At 32.2% G+C, this 24,238-nt stretch overlaps 6 protein-coding genes and 1 long non-coding RNA gene across 12 annotated transcripts in view; 2 read left to right on the top strand and 5 right to left on the bottom strand.

Moving 5' to 3' along the window:
- The first annotated feature begins 133 nt into the window (after positions 1-133).
- LOC145943601 (MICOS complex subunit MIC13 homolog QIL1) lies at positions 134-1,282 on the top strand. Of its 3 annotated transcripts, none has more exons than XM_083051224.1 (4): positions 134-189; positions 290-409; positions 474-633; positions 911-1,282. In XM_083051224.1, exons 2-4 carry the CDS (start codon positions 354-356, stop codon positions 1,097-1,099), a joined length of 405 nt encoding a protein of 134 aa, XP_082907350.1. In that variant the 5' UTR covers positions 134-189; positions 290-353; the 3' UTR covers positions 1,100-1,282. The 3 variants fall into 3 exon arrangements, with proteins under 3 accessions (XP_082907350.1, XP_082907352.1, XP_082907351.1); XM_083051226.1 differs by having other exon boundaries at positions 171-189; positions 290-367; XM_083051225.1 differs by lacking the exon at positions 134-189 and having other exon boundaries at positions 212-367.
- Positions 1,283-1,371: 89 nt separating this feature from the next.
- On the bottom strand, positions 1,372-5,050 carry LOC145943600 (death-associated protein 1 homolog). 2 transcript variants are annotated; one of them, XM_083051222.1, is made up of 4 exons: positions 4,977-5,050; positions 4,580-4,839; positions 4,319-4,418; positions 1,372-2,521 (listed from the first exon to the last, which is right to left on the bottom strand). In XM_083051222.1, exons 1-4 carry the CDS (start codon positions 5,033-5,035, stop codon positions 2,344-2,346), a joined length of 597 nt encoding a protein of 198 aa, XP_082907348.1. In that variant the 5' UTR covers positions 5,036-5,050; the 3' UTR covers positions 1,372-2,343. The 2 variants fall into 2 exon arrangements, with proteins under 2 accessions (XP_082907348.1, XP_082907349.1); XM_083051223.1 differs by having other exon boundaries at positions 1,372-2,503.
- Positions 5,051-5,619: 569 nt separating this feature from the next.
- Positions 5,620-7,275, bottom strand: Prosbeta5 (Proteasome beta5 subunit). Its single transcript, XM_083051221.1, has 5 exons — positions 7,104-7,275; positions 6,501-6,657; positions 6,188-6,400; positions 5,874-6,107; positions 5,620-5,792 (listed from the first exon to the last, which is right to left on the bottom strand). Exons 1-5 carry the CDS (start codon positions 7,245-7,247, stop codon positions 5,680-5,682), a joined length of 861 nt encoding a protein of 286 aa, XP_082907347.1. The 5' UTR covers positions 7,248-7,275; the 3' UTR covers positions 5,620-5,679.
- A 456-nt stretch (positions 7,276-7,731) lies between these two features.
- LOC145943539 (rab-like protein 6) lies at positions 7,732-11,690 on the bottom strand. 2 transcript variants are annotated; one of them, XM_083051125.1, is made up of 7 exons: positions 11,335-11,513; positions 10,856-11,029; positions 10,280-10,770; positions 9,340-10,112; positions 8,685-9,186; positions 8,299-8,518; positions 7,732-8,036 (listed from the first exon to the last, which is right to left on the bottom strand). In XM_083051125.1, exons 2-6 carry the CDS (start codon positions 10,983-10,985, stop codon positions 8,318-8,320), a joined length of 2,097 nt encoding a protein of 698 aa, XP_082907251.1. In that variant the 5' UTR covers positions 10,986-11,029; positions 11,335-11,513; the 3' UTR covers positions 7,732-8,036; positions 8,299-8,317. The 2 variants fall into 2 exon arrangements, with proteins under 2 accessions (XP_082907251.1, XP_082907250.1); XM_083051124.1 differs by lacking the exon at positions 11,335-11,513 and adding an exon at positions 11,546-11,690 and having other exon boundaries at positions 7,733-8,036.
- Positions 11,691-12,053: 363 nt separating this feature from the next.
- Smyd3 (SET and MYND domain containing, class 3) lies at positions 12,054-14,599 on the bottom strand. The gene is made up of 6 exons (XM_083051126.1): positions 14,214-14,599; positions 13,754-13,995; positions 13,383-13,687; positions 12,910-13,189; positions 12,618-12,780; positions 12,054-12,336 (listed from the first exon to the last, which is right to left on the bottom strand). Exons 1-6 carry the CDS (start codon positions 14,321-14,323, stop codon positions 12,108-12,110), a joined length of 1,329 nt encoding a protein of 442 aa, XP_082907252.1. The 5' UTR covers positions 14,324-14,599; the 3' UTR covers positions 12,054-12,107.
- A 930-nt stretch (positions 14,600-15,529) lies between these two features.
- Positions 15,530-18,976, bottom strand: Surf4 (Surfeit locus protein 4). Its single transcript, XM_083051127.1, has 3 exons — positions 18,819-18,976; positions 17,035-17,709; positions 15,530-16,425 (listed from the first exon to the last, which is right to left on the bottom strand). The coding sequence occupies exons 1-3, from the start codon at positions 18,867-18,869 to the stop codon at positions 16,339-16,341; spliced, it is 813 nt and encodes a 270-aa protein (XP_082907253.1). The 5' UTR covers positions 18,870-18,976; the 3' UTR covers positions 15,530-16,338.
- An 86-nt stretch (positions 18,977-19,062) lies between these two features.
- Positions 19,063-24,238, top strand: part of LOC145943543 (uncharacterized) — a 55,802-nt gene continuing 50,626 nt past the window's right edge. The window contains exons 1-3 of one of the 2 annotated variants that reach the window (XR_014426535.1): positions 19,063-19,233; positions 19,502-19,841; positions 19,925-20,045. This is a non-coding gene — a long non-coding RNA (uncharacterized LOC145943543). Of the gene's footprint in view, positions 19,234-19,501; positions 19,842-19,924; positions 20,173-24,238 lie in introns of those variants that run through there. The other variant, XR_014426534.1, reaches the window with a different exon arrangement.

Here is a 24,238-nt window from a genome sequence, read left to right as displayed (position 1 = left end):
GAGAGAGAGAGAGAGAGAGAGAGAGAGAGAGAGAGAGAGAGAGAGAGAGAGAGAGAGAGAGAGATACAAGGCTGTCATAAGGTGCGTTCCGTTTCACACAATGCGCGCATTTTCTATAGTAAACGTAACGTGTACTATAGGTAAATGCGCGCATATGCGTGAAACGGAACGTACCCATACTCGTACCTCGTCAGTGCTATTTCTATTCTATCGCTATTTCCCTATAGCTATCACTATCGCCTAGCATTGTGTAAGGAGCTTTAAGTCTGGCTTTCTTTTTGTATGACAGGCTGTGACTTCCAGAGGGTCTGTAAGTCTCGAATCCAATTGTCGAAGAAATTTCTGACTGAATAATGGGTATCGTGCGGTTAGTACATTCGCTGAGGAATAAAGAGGACACGCTGTCACGGTATTCGCACACTACATCGTTCCACAAATCGAAATCGAGTCATGACGAGAGGTTATGTCTGCAGGTTCGCTGTCAAGGCCACCCTCGTAGGAGGTATTGTTTATTACAGTGTTCATCAGGGCTTGTGGTCCAAATCCGAAGACAGCGTGCAGTTGTATGGAAAGATCTATAATAATGTCGCGCCTTATATTAAGGACAACATTCCCAAGGAAGTCGTGAACGAGGTGTGTTTTTAACAACAGCGATATTTAGCATGTATTTTTTTTAGTATATCTATGTATTTATTTAGAGCTGAATTGAATACCTTATTAAATATTAATATTTAATAGTAAAATCAAATGATAGTTAAATCAATGTCAAAATTCAATTATGTTTACATTAATATGTACAATTCTATTATTAGCCTTTTCATTTTATATCTCATTTTACATTATTTGTGTTCTTTTTCTAATATTTCATTAGAGATACATCTAAGAAAAAAATTATTATATTGTCATATAGCTACCACCATTGCCAAGTACTAGTGATCTCTCCAACTCTGTCAAATCATCATGGAATAAGGGAGTCATAGCAAGCATGAAATTCCTGTCCAATACTCCGACTTACATAAGCAACGGTGTGCAGAGTATTTCAACAACTGTGCAAGATTATATAATAAAACAGCAAAGAGTATCTGAGAAAACTCAATGATTTTTATTTCTATTATGTGGATTTTAGGAAAACATTGTAATAGTATCAGTGAGTATCATGAAATTGTTATTTTACTTCTATCACGTTAATTTATATATCTATACATTGTTGCCTCTGTCATTGAACTTTTCTTATTTATTATATATCGAATAAATATTTTATTATAGAATGATTAAATTATAATTTATGCATCTTTAATTTGATTAATAATTTCGATATTTATATATATATATATATATATATATATATATAAAGAATTAGAACACAATCCATAGATTTCGTACATATACGAATGTTTATTCTCTCTGAAATGTTATACAAACTGTTGCCAATTACGAATCTCGTTCGACATTTATTACACTCTTTATACTTGATACATTAACAAAGCATGATACGTTAACTCTTGATACGTTAACAAAGCATTTCAATTCCCTGAAATTCAAAATGACACTAATGTGTTGAATTTCTATGGTCAGATGGATATTAAAATAAAAAGAAAAAAAAAATTGCGCGAAATTGAAACAAAAAAAATTCTGTCATGAATCGCAGAATATACTGGTCCCAAAAATAGTGATCATATTGTGTAATCGTGTACAACAATACTTAATCGAAAAAACGTGTCATATCTAATATAAAAAGAAACAATAAAATAAAAACGATAACGAAAATATTAAAAACATACAAAAGCTCGTTAAATGCCGATACAGGAATCTTATGGCGTCCAAAAAAATAAACTTTCTTTTTTCATTGTTAACAATATAATAATCTCTCGTGAGGCGGTTAATATCTAAGTATACGAAATCGAACTCTCTTTATTCTTTAACCGATAATGAAGATAATCTAACTACATATATAGTTAGAAAAGAGGATAATAATCATTTATCGCTTAAAGAATTAAAGAGCAGCGCGAGGCTTAGGCTCCATTGCACCAACATTATTTTAGCTTTAAGTGAGACTTAAATATGTATCTATCTTTATCTTTCTTTCTAAATAAATAAAGACAAACATATATTTAAGTCTCGCTTAAAACCAAAATGACGTTGGTGCAATCGGGCCTTAAACTCTTCGATTTTAACCCTTTTTAAAGACTTTTTAAGTACGCTTATACGTGTGTATATATATATGCACACTTATATCTCTCGTATATATTTATAATAATTGTAATTTTCTTTTTCGCATAAACTCAACGAATGACTCTGCAGACCGAGGTCCATCAGTTCAATGTATGATTTGCATAGAGCAGTTCACTTTCTGGGCTGTTGAATGATGATGGGACGCGAACAGTGTGCCGGTCGTGCATCATGCGTCGGTGTAGGCTTCTCATGAAAGTGTTGCACAGCTTCCGGCGGAAAATCGGCGTTTCCTTTAGCTGGGGCACCGCTAATCATTATCGTCTTCGGCGGACTGCAAACATCAAAATATCTTTTTCTATTTGTCACATAGAACTAGAGATAGGATAGCATCGAAATATTTATGATTCTATTATTCAATATTTTTAAATAATATATAAAAAAATAATATATAAATATAATATACAATATGAAAAAATATCGACACATTCGGAATAATTAATTAGTTTAAAATGATAATTCTGGTACAAATGATATATATTTTCTGTTTATACTGAAGAGTTACTGATGTTTTATATATGAATATGTATATATATGAATATGTATATATATGAATATATGAATATATATGAATATGTATATATATGAATATATATGAATATGTATATATATATGAATATATAAATATATATGAATATATATGAATATGTATATATATGAATATATATGAATATGTATATATATATGAATATGAATATATATGAATATGTACGTACATTTATGAATATGTATGTACATTTATGAATATGTATATATATGAATATGTATGTACATTTATGATTATGTACATATATGAATATATATGTACATTTATGATTATGTATAGATATATGAATATGTATGTACATTTATGAATATGTACATATATGAATATATATGACATTTATGATTATGTATATATATGAATATGTATGTACATTTATGATTATGTATATATATGAATATGTATGTACATTTATGATTATGTATATATATGAATATGTAATCATTATCAGTTGCAAGCGATTTATGAATGTCGTTGAATCAAAAATAATTTTTATTTCAAAAACAGATTTTTGTATATTACCTGTTTTTTTATGATTAAAAATTTTTTTTAAATATATATTTTTATATTATTACAGAATTAGAAAAGTTTTTTATAAAATATGCGCTGCAACGCGCATGATTAACGTTTAAATTATTAGAATCCCATTTGGTTTATGCTATAAATACAGATTCACTCTTTCAATGTAAATGTTTTTTCAGATGTAACTCACGTTTATTTTCGATTGCGCAATGTTGTTATATAAATGCAAAATACTGATATTTTCGCTTATCGTCAGAATTGGATGAACAGAAGTAAATTTAATCAGCCGAGTCGCGTAAATTTTTTACATCTTGCAATTTTTGTATCTTGTATCAGAGGATATAGAAAATAAAAATAAAGATACATTTAAGATAACACAAGCTGTGTGAGTTTCATACGAACAAAGATTAGAGTTGTAATTGGAGACTCAGAAAAGGGGATACGCGATTTTATGCGAGTATATATATAATTAAAAATAAGCAATATAATATATAATTATAATATATAACTATAATTATAAAAAACATCAGCAATGAGAAATCAATTCTAATAAAATATAAATATGTAAGCAAAAATTATCGAAGGTAATTGTTCTGATTAATGACTATTAATAACATTTTATTTATGCTTTTATCTAGAAGGAAAAAATTCTCGATAATATATGTGAAAAACATATATACAAAATTAAATATTAATATTTTTTACGTCGACGTTATAGCCTGATAAAAATTCATAATGATTGTTAAAGATTACATCTATCAGTCACTCTGTTAGAGTATCTTATTACTTATTACATATCTATTAATCAATCTTATATATTATAGATTTCTAAACTCTTTTGTGATTAGAACTCCCCTCTCATTCGCTTCTCTTTAAACCGACCGTCTGCGGCCAGCTATTTCCTCGTTTTTGTTGACGCCAAAAGTAGCTAATTAGGGTATCAGATCCATATCAAAGAACGTATGTTTTGACACGTCGCGTCGGCCCGATAACGTCGCAATAAATGACGTCGACGTATTTTACCTGCTAGACGGTTTGCTCTCTTCGACATCCTTGCTAGGCTTCGTCTCGCGCTCATCCTTCGGCGTCTTATGCTGAGTTATCCTCATGCCGCCCGCTTTCACTGAAAGAGGCAAACACGTGGCATGAAATGCGCATTAAAAATTGCTCGGCCGAAAAGTCGGCCTTGAAAATCGGGATCGACAGGTGGATTTGGACGGATTCGTAAACGCGCATTAATCTATCTCGCGTTTTATAGCGGTGGAAATATGAGAATTCGCTAACCTGCCGGAGGATGTCCAGCCTTCAGTTTGCATTCGTCCGTTCCGCTCGACATTCCGTCGTCTTTAGATCGATCAAAAGGTCCGCCTTCGATAGAATTCCTCTTGCAATATGTTGCAACCGCTTTATCGCTCGTTGTTGCAATCACACACTGCTCTTTCACCGATCCGATGATGAATTGAGTCGTAGTCGACCCCAACTTCGTTCGCATACGTCGTGCTTTCGAACGCGGAGAGGGGATTACTACTATATCCTTTCGCGATCTTGAATACACACGCAATTATATATGTATGTGTCCCCACCATGATTTACATGTAACACACACACACAAATATATTAGAAAGAAATATAATCACACACAAATCCATTAAAATTATAATTATAACAGATTTATAATTACATATACAGGGTGTCCGGTGGTTCGCATTTCACCTGTCGTGGGCAGATTCCTGGGATCATTTGGAGACGATTTTTCCTCAGCGAAAATGTCGAGGTACCAATAATTTTCGAGTTATAAGCGATTGAAAATAAAGGGTTTTTCACAAACTAAGCCTTGTAGAAATAAAATATTAACAAAATCACATTCTTCAGTTAATTTCAGATAGAGTTTACTTTAAGGCTTAGTTACAAAGATACATGATGACAAAAATTGGGAACATGCAAAAAATGATGACCTCTCTCGACATTTTCGCTGAGGAAAAATCGTCTCCAAATGATCCCAGGAATCTGCCCACGACAGGTGAAACGCGAACCACCGGACACCCTGTATATTTAAACTATATTTTTTTGTATTAGAGGCAAGAAATAACATTCATTTAATATCATTTTGCAACTCTACACGAAATATATGTATAAAGAATGTAAAACTAATTTATTAAAAAAGAAACTAGTCCAATTTTAATATAAATTATAAAAAGCTATAAAAACTCTCAGATACAATTAAAAGTTGAACAAAGCTATGTATAAATTATATTTAATAGAAATGTACAATACTGAAAGTTAAATTAATAGATGATGATTTAGTATAAATTATATATAATAGATAGAAATCATTATACTTTATTTCATTAACGATTAGCGTGTGTACAATGTATACTTTAAATCTAGGAGGAAGTGCTTGGCTGCTCCACTGCTTTTTCAGCTTGGTATGCATAGTGCAAATTCTTGCAATCTTCATCCGAGATGTGCACCCAACCAGTTGATTTCATGTGATATACTGTAAAGTGAAATATATATTTATTAGGCATAATAGCGCTATGTTCTACAATATGCATCTCCTATTATTTTTATAACCGACCTCTTATGATACCGCCAGAATAGGCGTCTCTATGTGTAGCATGATAGATCGATCTTCTTCCTAGTTCATAGGCCTGTTCATCAGTTAAATCCCACTTGTAACCAGAATCTAATACTCCGAATGCGAATACAGATCCAGAACCTACACTGAAAACTTTTCCCGGTGTTCGAGTGCCCTCGGAATCGACATAATAAAGTCCAGGACCACGTTTGTCCCAACCAGCCAGCATCATACCTATATAAGCAATTATTTTATAAATTTTTACATAACTTACAATGCTTAGATTTGTAGCACATGAGCCAAGAATATCTTACCAATACTCAATCCCATTCCTTTGAAATTATAAATCATATTCGACAAGAGTTTACTCGCTGCTGCGATAGAGATACGTTCTCTGTTTCTAAGTTCATACATGCGACATTGCCTTGCTAAAACACGATCCCAATAGACGCAGTCTGCAGCTCCACCAGCTAAAGTGCCAAGAAGATAGTCATTGATTTCCACTATCTTCTTCATGGTGGATGAACCTGAAAAACAAGTTGAGAATTAGTTTTTCAATAACTAGAAATTTTAAAATTATTTTATCATAAACATATAATTTATTAGTTGAATGAATATGAAATTTACCAATAAACTGCCCTCCTGTTGCACGTGAATCCACTGCCAGAACGATACCACCCTGGTACTGAAAGCCCAAAGTTGTGGTTCCATGATCAAATTTGATCTTCAGATGCTTCCCACTTTCATCAGTGCCTTCAGCTATACGACCGAGAGTTTCAGCTGGCTACAAATATATATAAAGATTATAGAATTATAAAATATAATACTTTTATATTTTTAACTTTTTCAATATAAGAATACAATAAGATGTATAAAATAAATACAATATTAATATTATAAATACGATATATAAAAGACTTTTAAAAAAGATTAACTTGCTATTTTCAACTTATAGAGTTAATTTTGTTTAGTATTAATACAAGAAATGAACCATAATTAACAATGCAAAGTAACGATTTGTGTACTTAAAAAAAGACATTCAAATATAAAATTTATACATGTCGGTCATATTATTAATATTATTAATATTTTCTTCAACGTAATAAAATAATTGCTTATGTTAAATTATTAAATTACAATGTGTAATTTATATACTGCCAAAAATGAACCATTTGCATGATGTTGCAAATTTGTCACACGATAGTCGTTTATGTCACATTATGCGCTTACATTTATAAACGGCGGCACTGCCAAATGAAGATTGTTGCTGAAATTCTTCGTGTACGTCTCGATTTCGCCGGCAATCTTATCCTTTTCTCGCGAATAGCCAAAATCAACGAGAGAGTTGATACCACAAACCTCGGCGAGCGCCATTTTGCCTAAACATACCCATCATTCTCGTCCATAGACAAGTAAGAATAGATAGAGTTGGCTTTCATGCTCTCATGTTCAGTGTTTTAATGGCGGAGATCAGTTAAAAAAAGAGAGAAAATAAGAACGGAGTCTCTTTCTCTCTCTACTTCTGCGCAGAGACGATCAGCTCTCGTGATTGGTTGATTATTATTATTAGCTGTTTCCGGCTATCCTTTCACTAGAAAGAGATGAAAATTCTGTTTTTTTTCTTTTTTTTATATATTGCAGAGATTCATTCTGATTAATTATTTTATTATAATAAAATAACTTATAAACTAATAAATATGTTATAACACATTTGTAGTAATAGTGAGATTCGAGATTCGTTTATATACATTTATTAACATGAAGCTGTAATGACTGCACAATATTCTATACACTATTATAAAAAAATACAACAATAACGTAACACTTTCTTATATAGGATAACTTTTTTAAATTATCTATTTAACAAGAATAGCTAGGTTAAAGATAGAGAAAATTCAATAAATGTATGTGTGTGTGATATCAACAATAAATATATAAACCTTAATATAAATAAACAAACATAGAAAATTAAAATGTAATAAATAATTCGTAATTATAAGTATATTTCAACGCCACATAATTGTTATAATTGTTGTATCTCTTCCATCATAATAAAATTCTTCATCTTAATAAAAGAAATATTCACATATTATATCCCCATTCACACAACAAACTCTTCGTGATTTACAATTTTCCAAATACTCGTTAAAAATTGTTAAAAATCTAAAATCAGAAATGCAATATAAATTAGCGGTTTCTTTGTTAAAACATATCTTCCAAAAGCATATGTACGATTACATTTGTGTAAAATAAATATATGTTTTACAGATTAATTGCGATTCGAAACATCTTCTTTGCACTATATAATAATAATCTTGTTCCTCTGTTTTCGATAGCATAACATACATTAACATCAAAGTCTTTTATATAAGAAATTCTTTTTTTTCCTCTTTTTGGAAGATGTGCATGACTCAAAAAACATTACCGATAATTTTGTTGGAATGCTAAATTGCCTCATAAGCGACGTCAACGCCGATTCTTGTGGCTGAGCCGTTTAAAAATTCCTCGAGCTCGTCTCGCTCTCTGTTCTCGTCCCTCGGTCGATGGAATGAACGTTTCTTTTTCTTTTCAGTCTTCTCCGTTTTTTCCTTATCCTTATCCTTGTCTTTCGCTTTCTTCTTTTTCCTCTTCTCCTTTTCATCTCCCTAGAATCAATAAAATAAAGAAAATAAGAAAGAAGAACTAATAAGGAAAACAATAAATATAAATCAAAATAATAATAATGAAGTTAGGAAAACTATATATACCCCAATATAACCAAAAATCTTTTATAAAGTTTATAAAGTTACAGGTTGTATACAAGATGATTACCTTTTCTTTATGTTTCTTTCTCTCCTTCATCACCGGACTACTGGCATTTGAGTTTATATGACGCATGCTAGTGTTATCGAGCAGCTCCAGATGAACATTGGAGCTTGTCATGCTGACATCCAGACTCTTATCGCTTAATTCTAATCTATCCTTCCTTGTACTGGTACTACTCACGTCTTCACCTCCTTCAGGACTCTGCCGCCATTTGGAATCCCGCCGCAACCAGCTGTCAATAGCGTCCGAATTTATGTCTGGCTGCTCATTCGGCTCGTAATTATTTGAAATACGTAATTCTTGTTCTATAGAAGAAACGGAGTCGCGTTTTGTGACTTGATTTGGCTTCTCATTATTTATCTCTGCACTTGATAGCGGTTCTAGTTTATGTTTTTGTTTACACAGCGGATTTTCTGCTAATTTTGGTTGTATAGGAGAAGCTACTTCTTCGATCGATGACAAGTCATCTTCATAACCAGCTACCAAAGGATTTGCAGTCTCTGTGTCACTTTGTAATAAAATTATATTATTAGTATTAATTATAATTGTAATGATATACATCAAAAAAACATAAGAGAATTCTTAGTAATAATACTAATACAAGAGTAGATAGAAAAGATACTAATTATATTCTTAATAATTTGTAAAGCTTTTTTCTTACCTCTCAGAATCTACTTCTTGTTGCACTTTCTGCGGTGAGACCTGGTTACTATCTTCCAAAAATGATCTGTCCAGCATTCCATCATCTGGTACAAAATCTTCAACACTAGTCAATGCATTTAAAGTAAGATTTTTAACATTTGGCAGTTTTCCATCCGTCTCATCTTCCTTCTTATGACCAAAGATTTTGGATATGAGTGATGGCGGACGATTGAGAGAATCTCTTCTCTCGCCATTGTCATTAGTGGATTCAGCCGGTTTAGCCACTTCTATTTTAATAGCAGAAATGGGTGATGCCACAGTTTGCGAAGCTTTCATAGGATTCGATAAACTATTCAACGTGCTCGTCGCGGAATTTTCCTTCTTAGGTAACGATTTCATTTCCAAACTTTTCACTGGGATCGGAGTTCCGCCGCCAATTGGACCAGATATTGAGGCTGACCTTTTGATCTCTCCGGCGACATTCGTGTTGGGTGCGAGATGATAATTACTCATGGATGATGGAACAACATTTGAGACTATATTACTGGTGGATACTGAATCGGCAAGAGCTCGCCTTCGATTCACAAGATTGTCTAGGAATTTGTTATAATCGGCATCGTCGCTGTCTTGGAAGAGATCGAGTTCTTGAACAGTCAGACGCGTTTCCTCCTCGTTGGTCTCAAGCTGCTTCAGCAACGTCTCGCGTTGCAATTGCAGAAACGGTAAGTTGAAAAATTTGTGCAGTAGTTTTAAACCAAAGCCATTTCGCATCGATGATTCCGCATATCTTACCTGCAAAAGTTAATTTAAGAATTAATTCAGAATAAAGTAAATTTAAAAAATTCTGATAGATAATGATTCTAATTAAATTTTTGCCAAAGACATATCAAGTTCAAACTTCATTTATAGTAAGATATTCATACTAAGATATCCATACAAGAGACAATTAATCTAATTACTTGTGCACTTCTTTCTTGTAGCGAATCTATAAAGTATGTCACATGATCCGCAGTGATAGTTCTGTGATGCGACATGTCGCAGTGATTGCCAAGGACGATGACAGGGATATGGCTAGGTATTTTCGGCAGTTCTCGTTGGACATAATCAAACGTCCAACTCTTCGTGATGTCCATCACGATAATGACACCGTTGGTGCCTTTGTAAACGTCGAGAAACTCAGCGTCTAGGGCTGGTTCCTCGATAACGTTCTCCGCATTAGACGGAGTGTTGTCCATCTTTAGACCTTCCAATTTTCGGCGACGTCTGCCGCGATCTACAACATCCCATACCTCCACTTTCACCACATCGTCGGTGGCTTTGTAATTCCATTGTATACTAGCCACTTGTATCTCTTCCGTGGGTATATACTCTTCGATAAACTTTTGTCCCTGCAGTCTATAGAATAAACATGTCTTTCCTACATTCCTGTCTCCCTTTATTATTATTTTCACTAAAAATAATGTGTAAAGTTTATATTACAATTATAATGCTCTCCTTCTTGTCTAAATCAAAAGCATACATGTATGCATACTTACTGTTATATTGTACACCTTTGGCAAACTTTCTCTGAAGATTTGTCGGCATGGATTGATGGGCCGGCCTGGGAGATACATTGCCGACACCATCTGATTTGCCAGTTAATCTTTTAATAGCAGAAAACATCATGTGATCTTCAAAGAGGCAATTGTTTAAAGAATTAACTTTGATGCCTAGAGAAAACAAAAATTAACAATATATATACACTGTGTAGTATAAATATAATTCTATAAACATTGATATAATAATAATATAAATCTCTATTATATATTTTAATAATTGTGAGTAAAATTACATAAGTTCTATTATTAAAACTATATATTAAGAATATTTGCACAATTTATGCCAAATTGAAATGCACATATTGCAAGTAATAACAATAAATCGATCAATTATTCTATAAGAATTATTGCATTCTATTATAAATTCGATTTATCATACATAAATTAAGGAGAAATAGATTATATTCCTGGATTACATTATTCTAAAATATTAGAGCAATTAACATAGAAGTTCGCGAACGAGACTTGACATTCTAAAGTGTATTTTTTTCACGATGTTATCGGAAAATTATCTGGCAATCTTGCGGTGCATAAACGAGCAAGATCCTCTCGAAAATCCATCAAATACACGTGATACTCGTATCGCGAAAATCGCATGCAATTATATTTATCACATATTATGTATACTTCGAGTTTCGTGAATGAAGCAAATCTCTTATCGTTGGATGCGGCTCTGACAATTAAGACAGCTGTGGACAGCTGTCATAAGCAACAGCAGCTGTTTCTTTCTTCATCGATACCGCAAGCCGCAAGGTTGGCAATTCTGAATACTCGCGAGACGCGCCATTCATAAAAAATCAATTATAGATGTAAACTTTGTGTAATTGCTAAAACATTTGCATTTATACCTTTATATTAAATGTAAAAATCGTAGGAAAAGAGTGTATATGTTTATCCATGAAAATCACAGAAAAATCTACATTTCTTTCATTGATCGTTTTAGCCTTAGATATCATTTTTGTCTGTCGCATAATTTGTCTTGTTATAAAAAAATATAGAAATAATGTAAAAGTATAAAGAATAAATGTACAAACATATATATTTTAACAAATATATTAATATACTCCTATTATCATGTAACAGAAGATATTATTTCGCCAAAATTAAGCAATATGGAGAGAGTGTATTACATAAGTTTATATATTAAAAAAATAATTTATTACTAAAGAAAAATTAGAAAATTCTAAAATTACTGGATGCCATTCATATTTCCATTCGATTCCATAATAGCTTGGTAGAGTAAAGGTTTCAATTCTTCTCTCATTAAGGAATGCTTTTCACCATGTGTTATCATTAACACGTTGTTTGCCTTTTCTAATACTTTAAGCGCTTCTTTTGGTTTTTCCAAGTGCAATTGTATCTTTCCAGTCGTTAGATGTAGCAATCCTGTTAAAGGATGTATTTCTCCATAATACAATCTAAAAATTATAAGCACAATGTCTTCAATTATATATATAAATATTAATATTGTGAAATGTTTTTTAATCATGGAAATTTTTTTTAGGCATTACTGATACACTAATGATACATTAATTATTATAAGTCACATATAAACCCTACTTATTCATTATATTATAATATAAATGAAATAGAAGAAAAAGAATATAAAATACTAATAATTTTTATATTTATATTTAAAAAGTAATTTTGAATTAAAAAATTTATCTAATTATGCAGATTATACAAATGATACACTTACAAATATCCTGGTATAAGTTCTTTGCCATATAACTCTGCATCTTCCCAATATTCTAGATGCATAGCTGCAATATGAGCTGTTTCCAAAGTACGAATATGTTGTATATTAAATTTATGCAGTACATTCTTCTGCTTTTTCAAACATATCTTGCTGACATCAAGATCTATGACTATTAATAAGGATAAATTATATATATCAAGAAAAGAAGAGCTTTTATTTTTATTAGATAAATTTTTACTCTAAATTTCTAAATTATTTAAGCTCTCTTAATATATAAATATTAAAAGGATACAAGCCATAGTCTTCATTTCTTCTAAATGTTTAATAGTAAAGTCAGTGACTTCCCGAAACGTGTCTCTAAATTCCTCTGATATTTTTGCACCACATTTTTCGCAATTATCAGCTTCAATCAGACATGGAGAGTCACATGATAAGTTTGGACATGCAGCTGCTTCAGCCATAGGTTCTACTTGCTTACATCTTTTGCAATCACACCAAAAATAATATGAATTGTGCAATTCTTCACGTCTGTCCTTGTTCGAATTGAGTAAATCAATGTATGATATTCGTATCTGTGTGTAAAATAAGATTATATTAACAAATTGTAAAACACAAAAAACATATACTATAATAATAAACTTTTAATCACTAATTATTATTTATAAATAGAACTAGTTATATTGAAACATTTAAGAATGACTATATAAAATTCATAGAATAATTAAATGTATTCCAGCACTATTAATCTTTGCATCTTATCAGTACCTGTGACCAATCTAAAGAAGAAAGATCCACTATTGTTCTAATGATGATAGTAGTCCCTTCGAAAACTGCGACTGCATTGGGTTTGCAACTGTGATCCATCACAGATGCTCCCAGATAAATACCAGCTCCAATGGTATTCATATTAACATCCAATATGTTAAAACAATTAGTACACATTCTACCATAAATACCCATCAACTCTGCGGTGTTGGGCATTATTTCTCCCCCAAGAAACTCGAATAAAACTGCACATAATGTGGTGAAATGCTCCATTCGCTTCGCATCTTTTTTTAGATCCGAATAATCTAAAATCCAAATACATAATTGATTACATATTCACAAAAATTATTCCATTAGAAAAGTATACTTACGTGACATTAAATCTTTGAATTTTCTGAAATTCTTTTCAGTATAATAGCCCACTTCGTCAGCCCCCTTTCGATTAAGCTTGAGAATTATATGTGCCATAAGTCGCACTGCATCTGGCAAAATCTTTGGCGATATCCTCTTTAAATGTGCACATTCCAACTTATGTATTGGCCACGATTCTCTTTGACAACTGCGGTCGCAATAATATACATATTGACAAGCTGAGCACTTTAATACTTTTCCGCTGCAATAAATATTACATCTTGAATGTTTTGTGTAACAATAAATAATAATATAATCAAATTGCACTTATATTTAACATTTTATTTATAATGTTACATCTGTACAATTTTATTTTGATCACATATACAATAAAAACAATTCATTCCTAAATAATTAATATTACATAATTAAAAAAGATAAAATTACAAATGTCTCGCAATTTCATTCTTCTGTACATACCATTTCAAACAACTGTCACATCGAATAGTTCTGTGTTTCGAGTTAAGAGCAAAGGCAAACGGTTTGCCAGTAAAAATTATTGTTCCCTTTTTTAGTACATCGTCACTCATTTTAAACGCAAAAATACAAAAGACATTGATGAAATATATTCAGGTTTTTCTGTTCCCAATAATAACTTTATCTAACTTTAACCTAACCTAATCTAAACCTAACCTAAACAAATTGCTTTCGAGCGAAAATGCAGCAGAACGAAATACCGGCATATTCATAACCTGACATTTCTATAATGTTGAATTTTTGTTATTATTACATCTTTCGATTAACAATAAATCATTCGTGACACAATTTCTTTTCGCATAATAATTTCAAATAAATTCTAATATATATATATATATAACATATACATATGTATATATACACACACAGCATATAAAAAGTTTCAACTTGTATATGTGTGCGTGATTTAAATTTAAAGAGACCATGATAATTAGATCTTTTTTTAATTGAATTTTTTTTCTTCTAATTATATTTTCTTTCTTTTATTTTCATCCTTTAAAAGTTCCATATATTTACATTTATTTATATGCAAAGAAAATATAAAAAGTATAATTAAACAAGAAAAAACATTTGGTTTTCTTTTTAATTATATTTTTATAATTCTATTCGACATAAAATAAAAATATTAGAAAAAGAAAGAAAATAGCATCAGAATATAAAAAATGCAATTAAAATAAGTACTGAATAAATCTATTTATAGTATTTAGAATTTTGATGAAACATGACATTTATACATTAATTTTCATATTCTGCATTTAACATTAAATTTTCAATAGCCTCAGAGAGATTTGTTAATAGACTAATACAATGTAAAATTCAAATATGATATATAATTTCTTAGGTCAACATATACATTATTCATATTGTATATAACTCTGTATAAAACTTATATGTTACATTTATATTTACGATAAATTGACATGCCAATTATTACCCTATTAGAAAAAAATGGAAAAAAATGTATAAATTATTACACAATAATTTTGTTAGAATGCCAATAATTTAAAGACATCACAAAAGTTCAACAATAGAATAGGGTTTGTCTCGGGACTGAAGGTATAACAAGGACGAGACGACTTTCTATCAAGATTATTTCTCTTTTATACATATATGATAAAACAATTTTACCTTTGTAGGCAATGATCGCATCTTTCATCACGCATCGCCGATCTTAGTACATAGGCAAACGGTTTTCCGTACAAAATAGTGGTACCTTGGCTCACAGGCACGCGTTTACATCCTTGATTCTGAACTCTCATTTTTTCAAACTTTTTCAAATTTCACCTTTTCACCGGCTACTTTGTATAACGGAATTGCACCTTGCTTACTGGCTTATATGATTGCACCTGCCTTCGTTCTCTCTCTCTTCCTTTCTCGTTTTGCTGACGTATAGAGAGACTCGGACGCGTGCTATTTTAAGATCCGTTTATTTTCGCAAAACGTTATTAGAGCTAACTAATAATCCCCTTAAACCTGGTGATCTCTCACTAACTCCCCCTCTTCTTCTTTCTCTTTTATCATAATTAAACACAAATCTGGAACGCTTATTTACAGTCAGAGAGAAAGACTTAAGTTAAAAAAATTATAGTAAAACTAGAGTTGACCGATTTCATTTCTCCAGAAATTTGTAGATCTTGGATTCGAAACAGTGGAAGCATTTATCCGGTACTAAAACTCGAATCTCAAAGCAATCGGTTTAGTTCGCGATCAAAAATATATGAAAAACGTACATGGAAAAAAATACATTATCCATATTAGATGCAGTGTCATATGTACAATGCCATTATCATTAATATAATCTGTATGCATGTATTTATCTTTTTCCTTCTCTTTTCGATTATTTTCGTCATAATGATAAAATATGAATCTCGATTAATCGATTAGTCACATAGAATGATTGTATTGGGCCGGTGATATCGACGTACTGAATTCCTTGTCATTTAACACACAATGATTTCTTTAGGATTTCTTTGAGCGTACAAAGGGACAGGAATGGGAGACAGTAATTCGTTTAAACCTTTGTGACAACAACCTGATGACGTATCCACCACATTCAATAGGATTGTTTCTACCATTCTTTTTTATGTTCGTCCATCGATACTCCGCCTGGACCTAGAGAGACTATCATCAGGAGTCCTCCGATGACTGAAAGTGTCTACAATAAAGTACAAATATGTAAGAAACTAATACATTATATATAAAAATTGTAAATTTGATAATATGCATCTATAATTCATGATATGTATCTATAATTCTTTAATTATAGATACATAATTCATTATAAATACATATAGGTGTGTGTATATATATATGATTACAGATTAAGCATAGATTTGACAGAGAGAAACTATATCGAATCAAACCAAAATTATTTAATCATTATCTACAATTATACCAAACTATATAAAAAAATTATAACTACACATACACAATATTTTAAAATTAGTATTATTAATACATTATATTAATATTCTATACTAATATTAATATTATATCAAGATTAAATCATATAAGTAGAATCTTTAGATTTAAAGTGGATAAACTTTAGCTTTTAATCCACAATTAGCACTCATATAAGAAATAATTTCTCTTTTTGTTTAGACCATTCTGTATGTATCGTAAATTTACTTTGGCAGAAATAAAATGTGCACTTTACGCAGAAGTAAAAAAGTTAATAGTTCTTTAGTAAAAAAATATGTTTTAATATATTAAACAGATATATTCTAGATATGTATGAATAAATGCGAAAATCAGATAAACTTACCTGGAAGAAGTCGTATTTGAGAAAATCCCTAAGCGGCTTATAGTCAGGAATTGACCACCACGCGTTATGGTAGAAGTTCAATGCAGTCAATAGGAGGACAAGTAGTAACGCGCTCAACTTAGTTTTGTATCCGATTGTCACCAATACCATAAGGATGCTGCCGATGATGTCTTGGAGGATTTGTAGGAAAGATATCTCGAAGCGAATCAGCGTCACGAACATGAACGCCAATAGAATTCGGCCAGCTAATTGCAGTAAATTCTTAGGTTTGTTATCGCCAAGACTCGGCACACCAGCAAAGAGCGATCTACCCTCGACTCGCGACTCTGCCAGCACCAGTAGAAGCGCCCCTATTAGCGCCAAATTCCTGAATAAGAATTGCATGTCCCATAGGATGCTGTATGCAATAGTCTGCAGGATCACTATGAAGAACAAAACGCCGCAGGCTATGCTGACTCGCCATCTACCAATCACCATGACACATCCACCAAGTTGTCCAAGGAGATTCACGAGGACGAAGATAGTGGCTAGAAATTTTCCACAGCCCCATGATGCATCCATATATTCTCGTTGCTCGCTCCATTGGAACCACATTCGCAAGCCATCCTCTAGGAAGGTAGCGATGAGACATAATCGTGCTAATGTTGGAAGCACGTGTTTACCATGGCGAATTACCTGTCACAATGATAAGTATATTTAATAGTTGTTTTTTTATTTTATTTAATGAGAATTATGTTATAAAGATATAGTAAGAAGTTGATCAAATGTAAGATTTAAATGCCAGAGTGTTTGAAAAATTATATTTCTATTAAGTGCTTCTCTGACAATTTTTTTTATAGTCTATTTTCTTTTATCAAAAATTTTACTTTTGTTATTTAATCAAATCACTATTGTACATAAAATTTAGATGTAGATTTTGTAAGAAATAAATATAAATAAATGAATATATATATATATATATATATATATATATGGCCAAAAAAAATGTTGAAATCAGATGAAGCCTACCATGCGTAAATTTTAATATTGATGTAGTAATAATGTAATATTTTTTCACCATTCTAGGATAAATATAAATTCTTTCTTATACATTTTTGAAAATTACTGACCAGGAAATAACATGTTACATTATGATATATGAACATGTAAAAAGTAGGTCTGTGAAAGTTGATAATGATCCATATGTCTGCCAAGATTTTATGCATGTAAACGTCAATTAGAAGATATTCATTTAAAATATAATATTTTCTAACAGTAAATAAAATTTGTTTGATCATCATTCTAGATAAAATAACAGACAAACAGATGATAAAAGGGATATCAGTGAGAAAAGTCACACAGTCATCATTAGTAAACATATGCAAGTGTGAAAATATTGCATCTATTGGTACAAAGGTTTCTAAAGAATACAATGGGAGTAAGAAGAGGAGAGGCAAAAACATTGCTCGCTTTCGTCCCGATGACTCGCGGATGATCTTTGCTCGAGGTTTCCGAATACACCTGTGGAATTCATAACCTACAATTTTGACGAACGAACACGCATCGCGATCGCACAATCGCGACCGCGGTCGTGATAACAGATGATACGCGAAAAATCGCGGATACGCGCGGGAAATATGGAAATGTACCGGACGACGATGACGTTGACAGGAGCGCGGTTCGCTCTTCCAGGGGGAAACGGAGCGGTTAGGTCATGCCGTTTCTGTCCTTCTCTTTCGAGGATTCGACGGGAACAAGATCGCGACGATGGGGAAGAAGGGAGGCGATCCCATCGGAAAACTCACCCGGTCGGCGATCTCCTCCGCCCTCGAGAGCACCTCCTGCGAGACCACCATTGTGTGTTTTATTCAAAAACCGAAAAATCTCCCATACGCACACTGACGTACACACGTGCGCGCACACAAGTGGCGCGGCGCGCGCCGCGCTGCGTGGCGCCACGAGAAATGCGGGGGGTGGGGGGAAGAAGGTTATGTATGCGTATGTGTGTGTGTGTATGCGCAGTGGGCACCCAAGGAGAGAGGATACGGGCGCTCCGTTGCGTTTGCGTCCAAGTGTGATGTGGAGATCGGCTGGCTGGCTCGAGCGCGTCACTTCCGGCGTACGTGGTCGCAAAAGTTGCGCCCGCGTCGAATTCAATCCGAAGAGATTAGAAAAGATTTCGTTCTCGAGTAATTTTGCAAACGTTAACCTCCAAAACACGTATGTAAGCAAGTAAAAATTACGACATTGGACAAATAATTCGGTATATATATCTTTCGAATAATTCTGTATACAATATACCTTTCGGCATCATTAACATTGTGAGAATTATGTATACGTGTATTGAAATTAATTAGATTCTTTCCCTTTAAATCTTACAAGATACATTCTGAAATTATTATTCATTTGTTTTTATATGTAGAAGTAACATTTTTTGCGTTACGATACTTTTTTCTCATCATTTTAGATATGTATGATATATTTCTAGGTTAATAAATAATACAGCTGCGTGGGTTCGACTCTCGATACTTCGATACTTCGATACTTCGAGAATCGCAAGCAGCGCCTCGAGAGTTCACTCGTGTAACGGCTCGCGGATCGTGTAGGATCACGTTCGTATCGCTCCGTATATTTCTCGCGAGAGTTACGGTATATTTCGCGATTGTTACGGTCTAAAAGTGAATTTCGGTCGCGGAAACGTGTGACGAGTACTTCGTAAGAGTATTAAAGTATCGGGCGTTTGTCGTAAACGCGATGAGTCGATTAAATGGGCACGAGAATAATTCATCCCTGCGCCGGCGTCCTGCAAACGACGCGAGTCTTCAAAGGTAATATTCCGTCGACGCTAAATCTTTCGAAACGCGACATTTTACATCCAATCGACTAATATTCTCATTTTCTTTATGTACAGGAGGTGCAAGAGACACGCAGAGCAAGAAATAAGCGGATTTCGGCGCAACATGGGAAAAAGAAACGGCGGACAAAATGGCGCATGCGTACGCGAGAATTGGCGCAAATTTCTTCATCTGTCGGTAAGTCCTCTTTTATTTTATCACGAAGTTGCAGTCGGTAGTACCAGTTACCATAGTTCAGATGGCAGCACTATGAATTTATGAGACTGAGTGTCTCATATGCGATCACAGAAAAAATGATCACTTGTTTAGGAAGAAATCTTGTATGAAAACTGATATATTATATATGAGAACACATATTTACAGAACTGAAATTATAATAAAATATATGCAACGCTTTTTCCCATATTTTCTTAATTGTTTATGCAGTACATTAACAAAATAATGTACTGACTTTTTTATTTAATTATAAAAAAATATCAAATATTCTTCTCAATTAAATTTTTGAAGCAAAATAATGTTTTATTATATTTATTATTTTTGTTTATTAATATATATAATTTTCTCTCAAAAACGAATATCCTTTAAATATGTATATAAATAATTATGCAAACATTTCTTATAATTATTACATAATTATCTAATTTTTAACATCATTAGAAAATCGTTACATTAATAAATTAAATGACAAGAAAGTTGAGGATTAAAATTAAGTTTGACTTTATTCCCTACTTTATTGGAGAGACCGAGAATTATTTTATTCAATTTTTCTACATTTAAATTTTCTGCAAAATGTTTACGATCATATTTCATTATTTCAAATTCAGTTTGCATACAAGATTTTCTCTTCAACTCGCATTTTATGCCTATTATTTTTCGTTCCTTGTCACACGAATGCGTTTCGACGACTGCAAGCGTCGTCACTTTGTCTTGCGAGCTACGACGGCGAGTTTCGTCGAGATGCCGCTTCGTGATACTCGCTATCTGCTACTGCGAATACGTATCGTATGCATGCGCTGGGTATATCAAGTTGTAATAGAGACGAGTAGGTTTACTGCCGTTAGGTTGTCGTTACCGGTAGACGCCAAGTTACTTGATTCTCTACCCTATTTGGTCCTGGATAGGAAAGGGAACTTGACGAGCACACATCTCTCACAATCAGCTGATCTTGTGCTCGTATCTATGCGTTTTAAATAGTACATATAGATAATACATACAGATAGTTTTAGTAATATAGAAAGTCCGCTAAACTTCCGCGTACGCTTACATTCGTATAACTTACAAGGAAGGTTAAGAGCATTTTAGAACTTTAATAGAAATTTAATTGAAGGAAGAAGGAAAATGTTCCAGAAGGTGAATAACTTTATATGTATAGGTGTATATGTCTATCTCTTTATCTCGCTTTTTTTTTACGCAAAAACTTAATTTTTTTAAAAATAGTTAAAGAGAGAGACATCTTTATTTTATATTTATATCAATTATACATATATAAATATATATTTATATTAATATTTTTCAATATATAAAAATTTAATTAGAGATGTCTATTTATATGATATAATATTATATTTTGTATTAGATTGAAATTTCATTTTTTATTAACATTTGAAGAGATTTCCATTATTTTATTTATTTTGAGGAACATTTATCTTACAATTATTATTATATATAATCTTATAATTAAAATTAAATATTTTATCATTTTGAAGAAGAGAAAAGTTTCTAGAAGAATAAATAAACCTATTATACTCTTTGCAATTGAATATTTAAGAAACAATAGAACGTCTTACATTAATTTACACGTCAATTTTCTAAAATTAAATTACATTCGTATAACTTACAAGGAAGGTTAAAAGAGTTTCAGAAAATCAAGAATAATTTAACTATCCATCTTATTTATAAAAGAAGACTTATATAAATTGTCTTTCAGAACAATATCTAGATTTTATGATTCTAATTATCTAATTATTTTTATTTTGAAAGAAAAGCACATCAAAAACATTTCAAGATAAAATAGCTTACTTTCCAAAATAATAGTCTCTTTTCTGCCGACCTTCTTTTTATTCTCTTAGAAATCCATCGGGGTTGCAAGTGTATCCCTTTGCGCCGTCCTCGTGGCGGCAGTCTCGAAGTGATATCATACGTACAGTCGAGACTTACGTAAGTCGAGGACCGAGTGCGGTTGCACTCGTTCTTCGAAGCATCGTCGCAGCAGGAATCGAGCGGCGGTGAGAACCCGGGTTCTGTGCGCGCGCGAAGCTAGCTGGCGCCGCGTTGTCGCATCCTATACAGAGGACTGCTTCCGTACAGAGACATAGACGGAAACCTCGTGGGTGTTTGCACGAGGAGAAAGATAAACGGGGAACAAATCGAAACTATAGTTATATCTCGAAATACCGAAGCTCAATAACGCGCCCGTGCGTCAGTATGCTATTATTCGGTGAAATTGGAATCTTTCTGATAAAAAGATTCGCAATATTGTTGATTGTAATTGGACGAATCCTGATTCTAGACAAATGACACGAATGTTATTATCAGAACGACCATTATTTAGTTTGATCTTTTTTCCTCTGTTGATTTAATGAATAAATTAATAATATAAGGTTTCACACACAAACATAAAGATTAGTTTAGAAAATAATTATAATTAAAGTATCAAATTTAAATAGTTTATAATGAGAGATTTTTTTCCAATATTAAATATAAATATATAAAATAATCTCGATAATATATAATTTTAAATTCTTGTATGGCATAAGAGCCAGACTGCTAGAGTACCGACTAAAACTTGAGTATTTAATTTTCAATTATGAATGATAAAGATGATTTAAATGTATCATATTAGCACTGCTTTCTAATTAGTGCACTAATTAGTGCAGCAAATGAGAATGTCCCCATGGTGCCAAATGGCATCCTACGAAAATCTCCGTTTAAATATCAAGTTTCTCGAAAAAGATAACTGTAAAAAAAAATCACATTTTTTTTCTACAAATTTAATCTTTAAATTAAAAATCTTTGAATTATATTAATTTAAATAATTCATAAAAATTTTTTTTATACATATAAATTAAATTAATTTATTATTAACATAAAAATGTGTACACTAAGTTTCTTAAATTAAAGTTCAATTAACAATTCTCACAATACTGATCCGAAATGACCGCTGAATCACCATTTGATTCTTATTCTTATTCTTTCACAAAGCTCAATCACAAATTCTTCGCTATCGATGCTTACGAGGAAAAAGAAAATCGGTTTCTCGGACGTATTTTCTTTTTAATCAATACGAGTTGATTCGGCGAGACGAAAGAGTACGGGTCGATGACGCGCATAATTGAACACTCTGGACTGGTTTGGGCACCGTCGTTCCATCGTTCCGAGCACGATCTCTGTCGCCGTCGCCGTTGTCGGGCATAGTGATCGTCCCCCGCAGCATTCTCATGGGCTGCTCCTCCTTGCTGTATCGTTGTGGCCGGTGTTGCATTAATTAAGCGCAGATGCCGATGCCTTGTCACACGCCATTTGCCATTCGCGTTCGCGTTTGTATTCGTCCGACCGCAGCGGTCGGAACCTAATATATCCGCGTGTAAACGGTGTCTCGGAAATCGTATCTTGCCACGCTGCGAAAAATTTTATCGAATGATAGAAAAGAGTAAATAATTATTGTGTAAATATTGAACATATTCTCTGCCTCTTTACATGCACGATTTTTAACATTAAATATCACATTTAATATCTAGTGATTAAAAATATTATGTAATTTAATGAAATATATTAAAAATTATATAAGTTATGTGGGTGGATGCAATATTTTAAAAATATATTTAGCATAAGCAGAAAGAGATTATTTATTTATAATCGAAAATTTTCGATTTTATTCTCTTTCTGCTTCTTTTAATCATTTCTTGCTCTCCTTTTTCGCTTTACATTAATATGATCGCGTTCTTGCAAATATTTGTCACAGCAAGAACAAACGTAGATTTTTGCGATTCAATTAAATCAATCACCTACGAATTTTTCAAGCAATTCAAAATTATTTTTTATTTCTAAAATTATCGAGATATTCACAGATTTTTTAATTCATAAGTGATTCTCTCGAAGTTCGCGATTTAAACTTTAAAGTTACAAATAAATGACAAAGTCATTTCTCGCAACTTTTCATGAGCTTTAATTTAACGGAAGTTTAAACGCTGAGAAGTACCGTTTAATTGCCGTTTAAGGTTGAAAATAAAAAAGGCGCGAAAAAAGATGATGTCCAATTAAACTTTCGCTAAGGAGAAATCGACGCCAAATTGATTAAGGAGTTCACAGCTGGGAGAAAGCGCAATAATTTGCAAAAATTCCTAGATATTATATATATATTTATATATATG

This window comes from Prenolepis imparis, unplaced genomic scaffold (assembly GCF_030444845.1).
Source record: "Prenolepis imparis isolate NDT839.2.m4 unplaced genomic scaffold, iyPreImpa1.0 SCAF_12, whole genome shotgun sequence".
Taxonomy (NCBI): Eukaryota; Metazoa; Arthropoda; class Insecta; order Hymenoptera; family Formicidae; genus Prenolepis; species Prenolepis imparis.
Note: the sequence above shows the minus strand (reverse complement) of the source record. Positions and strands in the feature narration are given on the sequence as shown.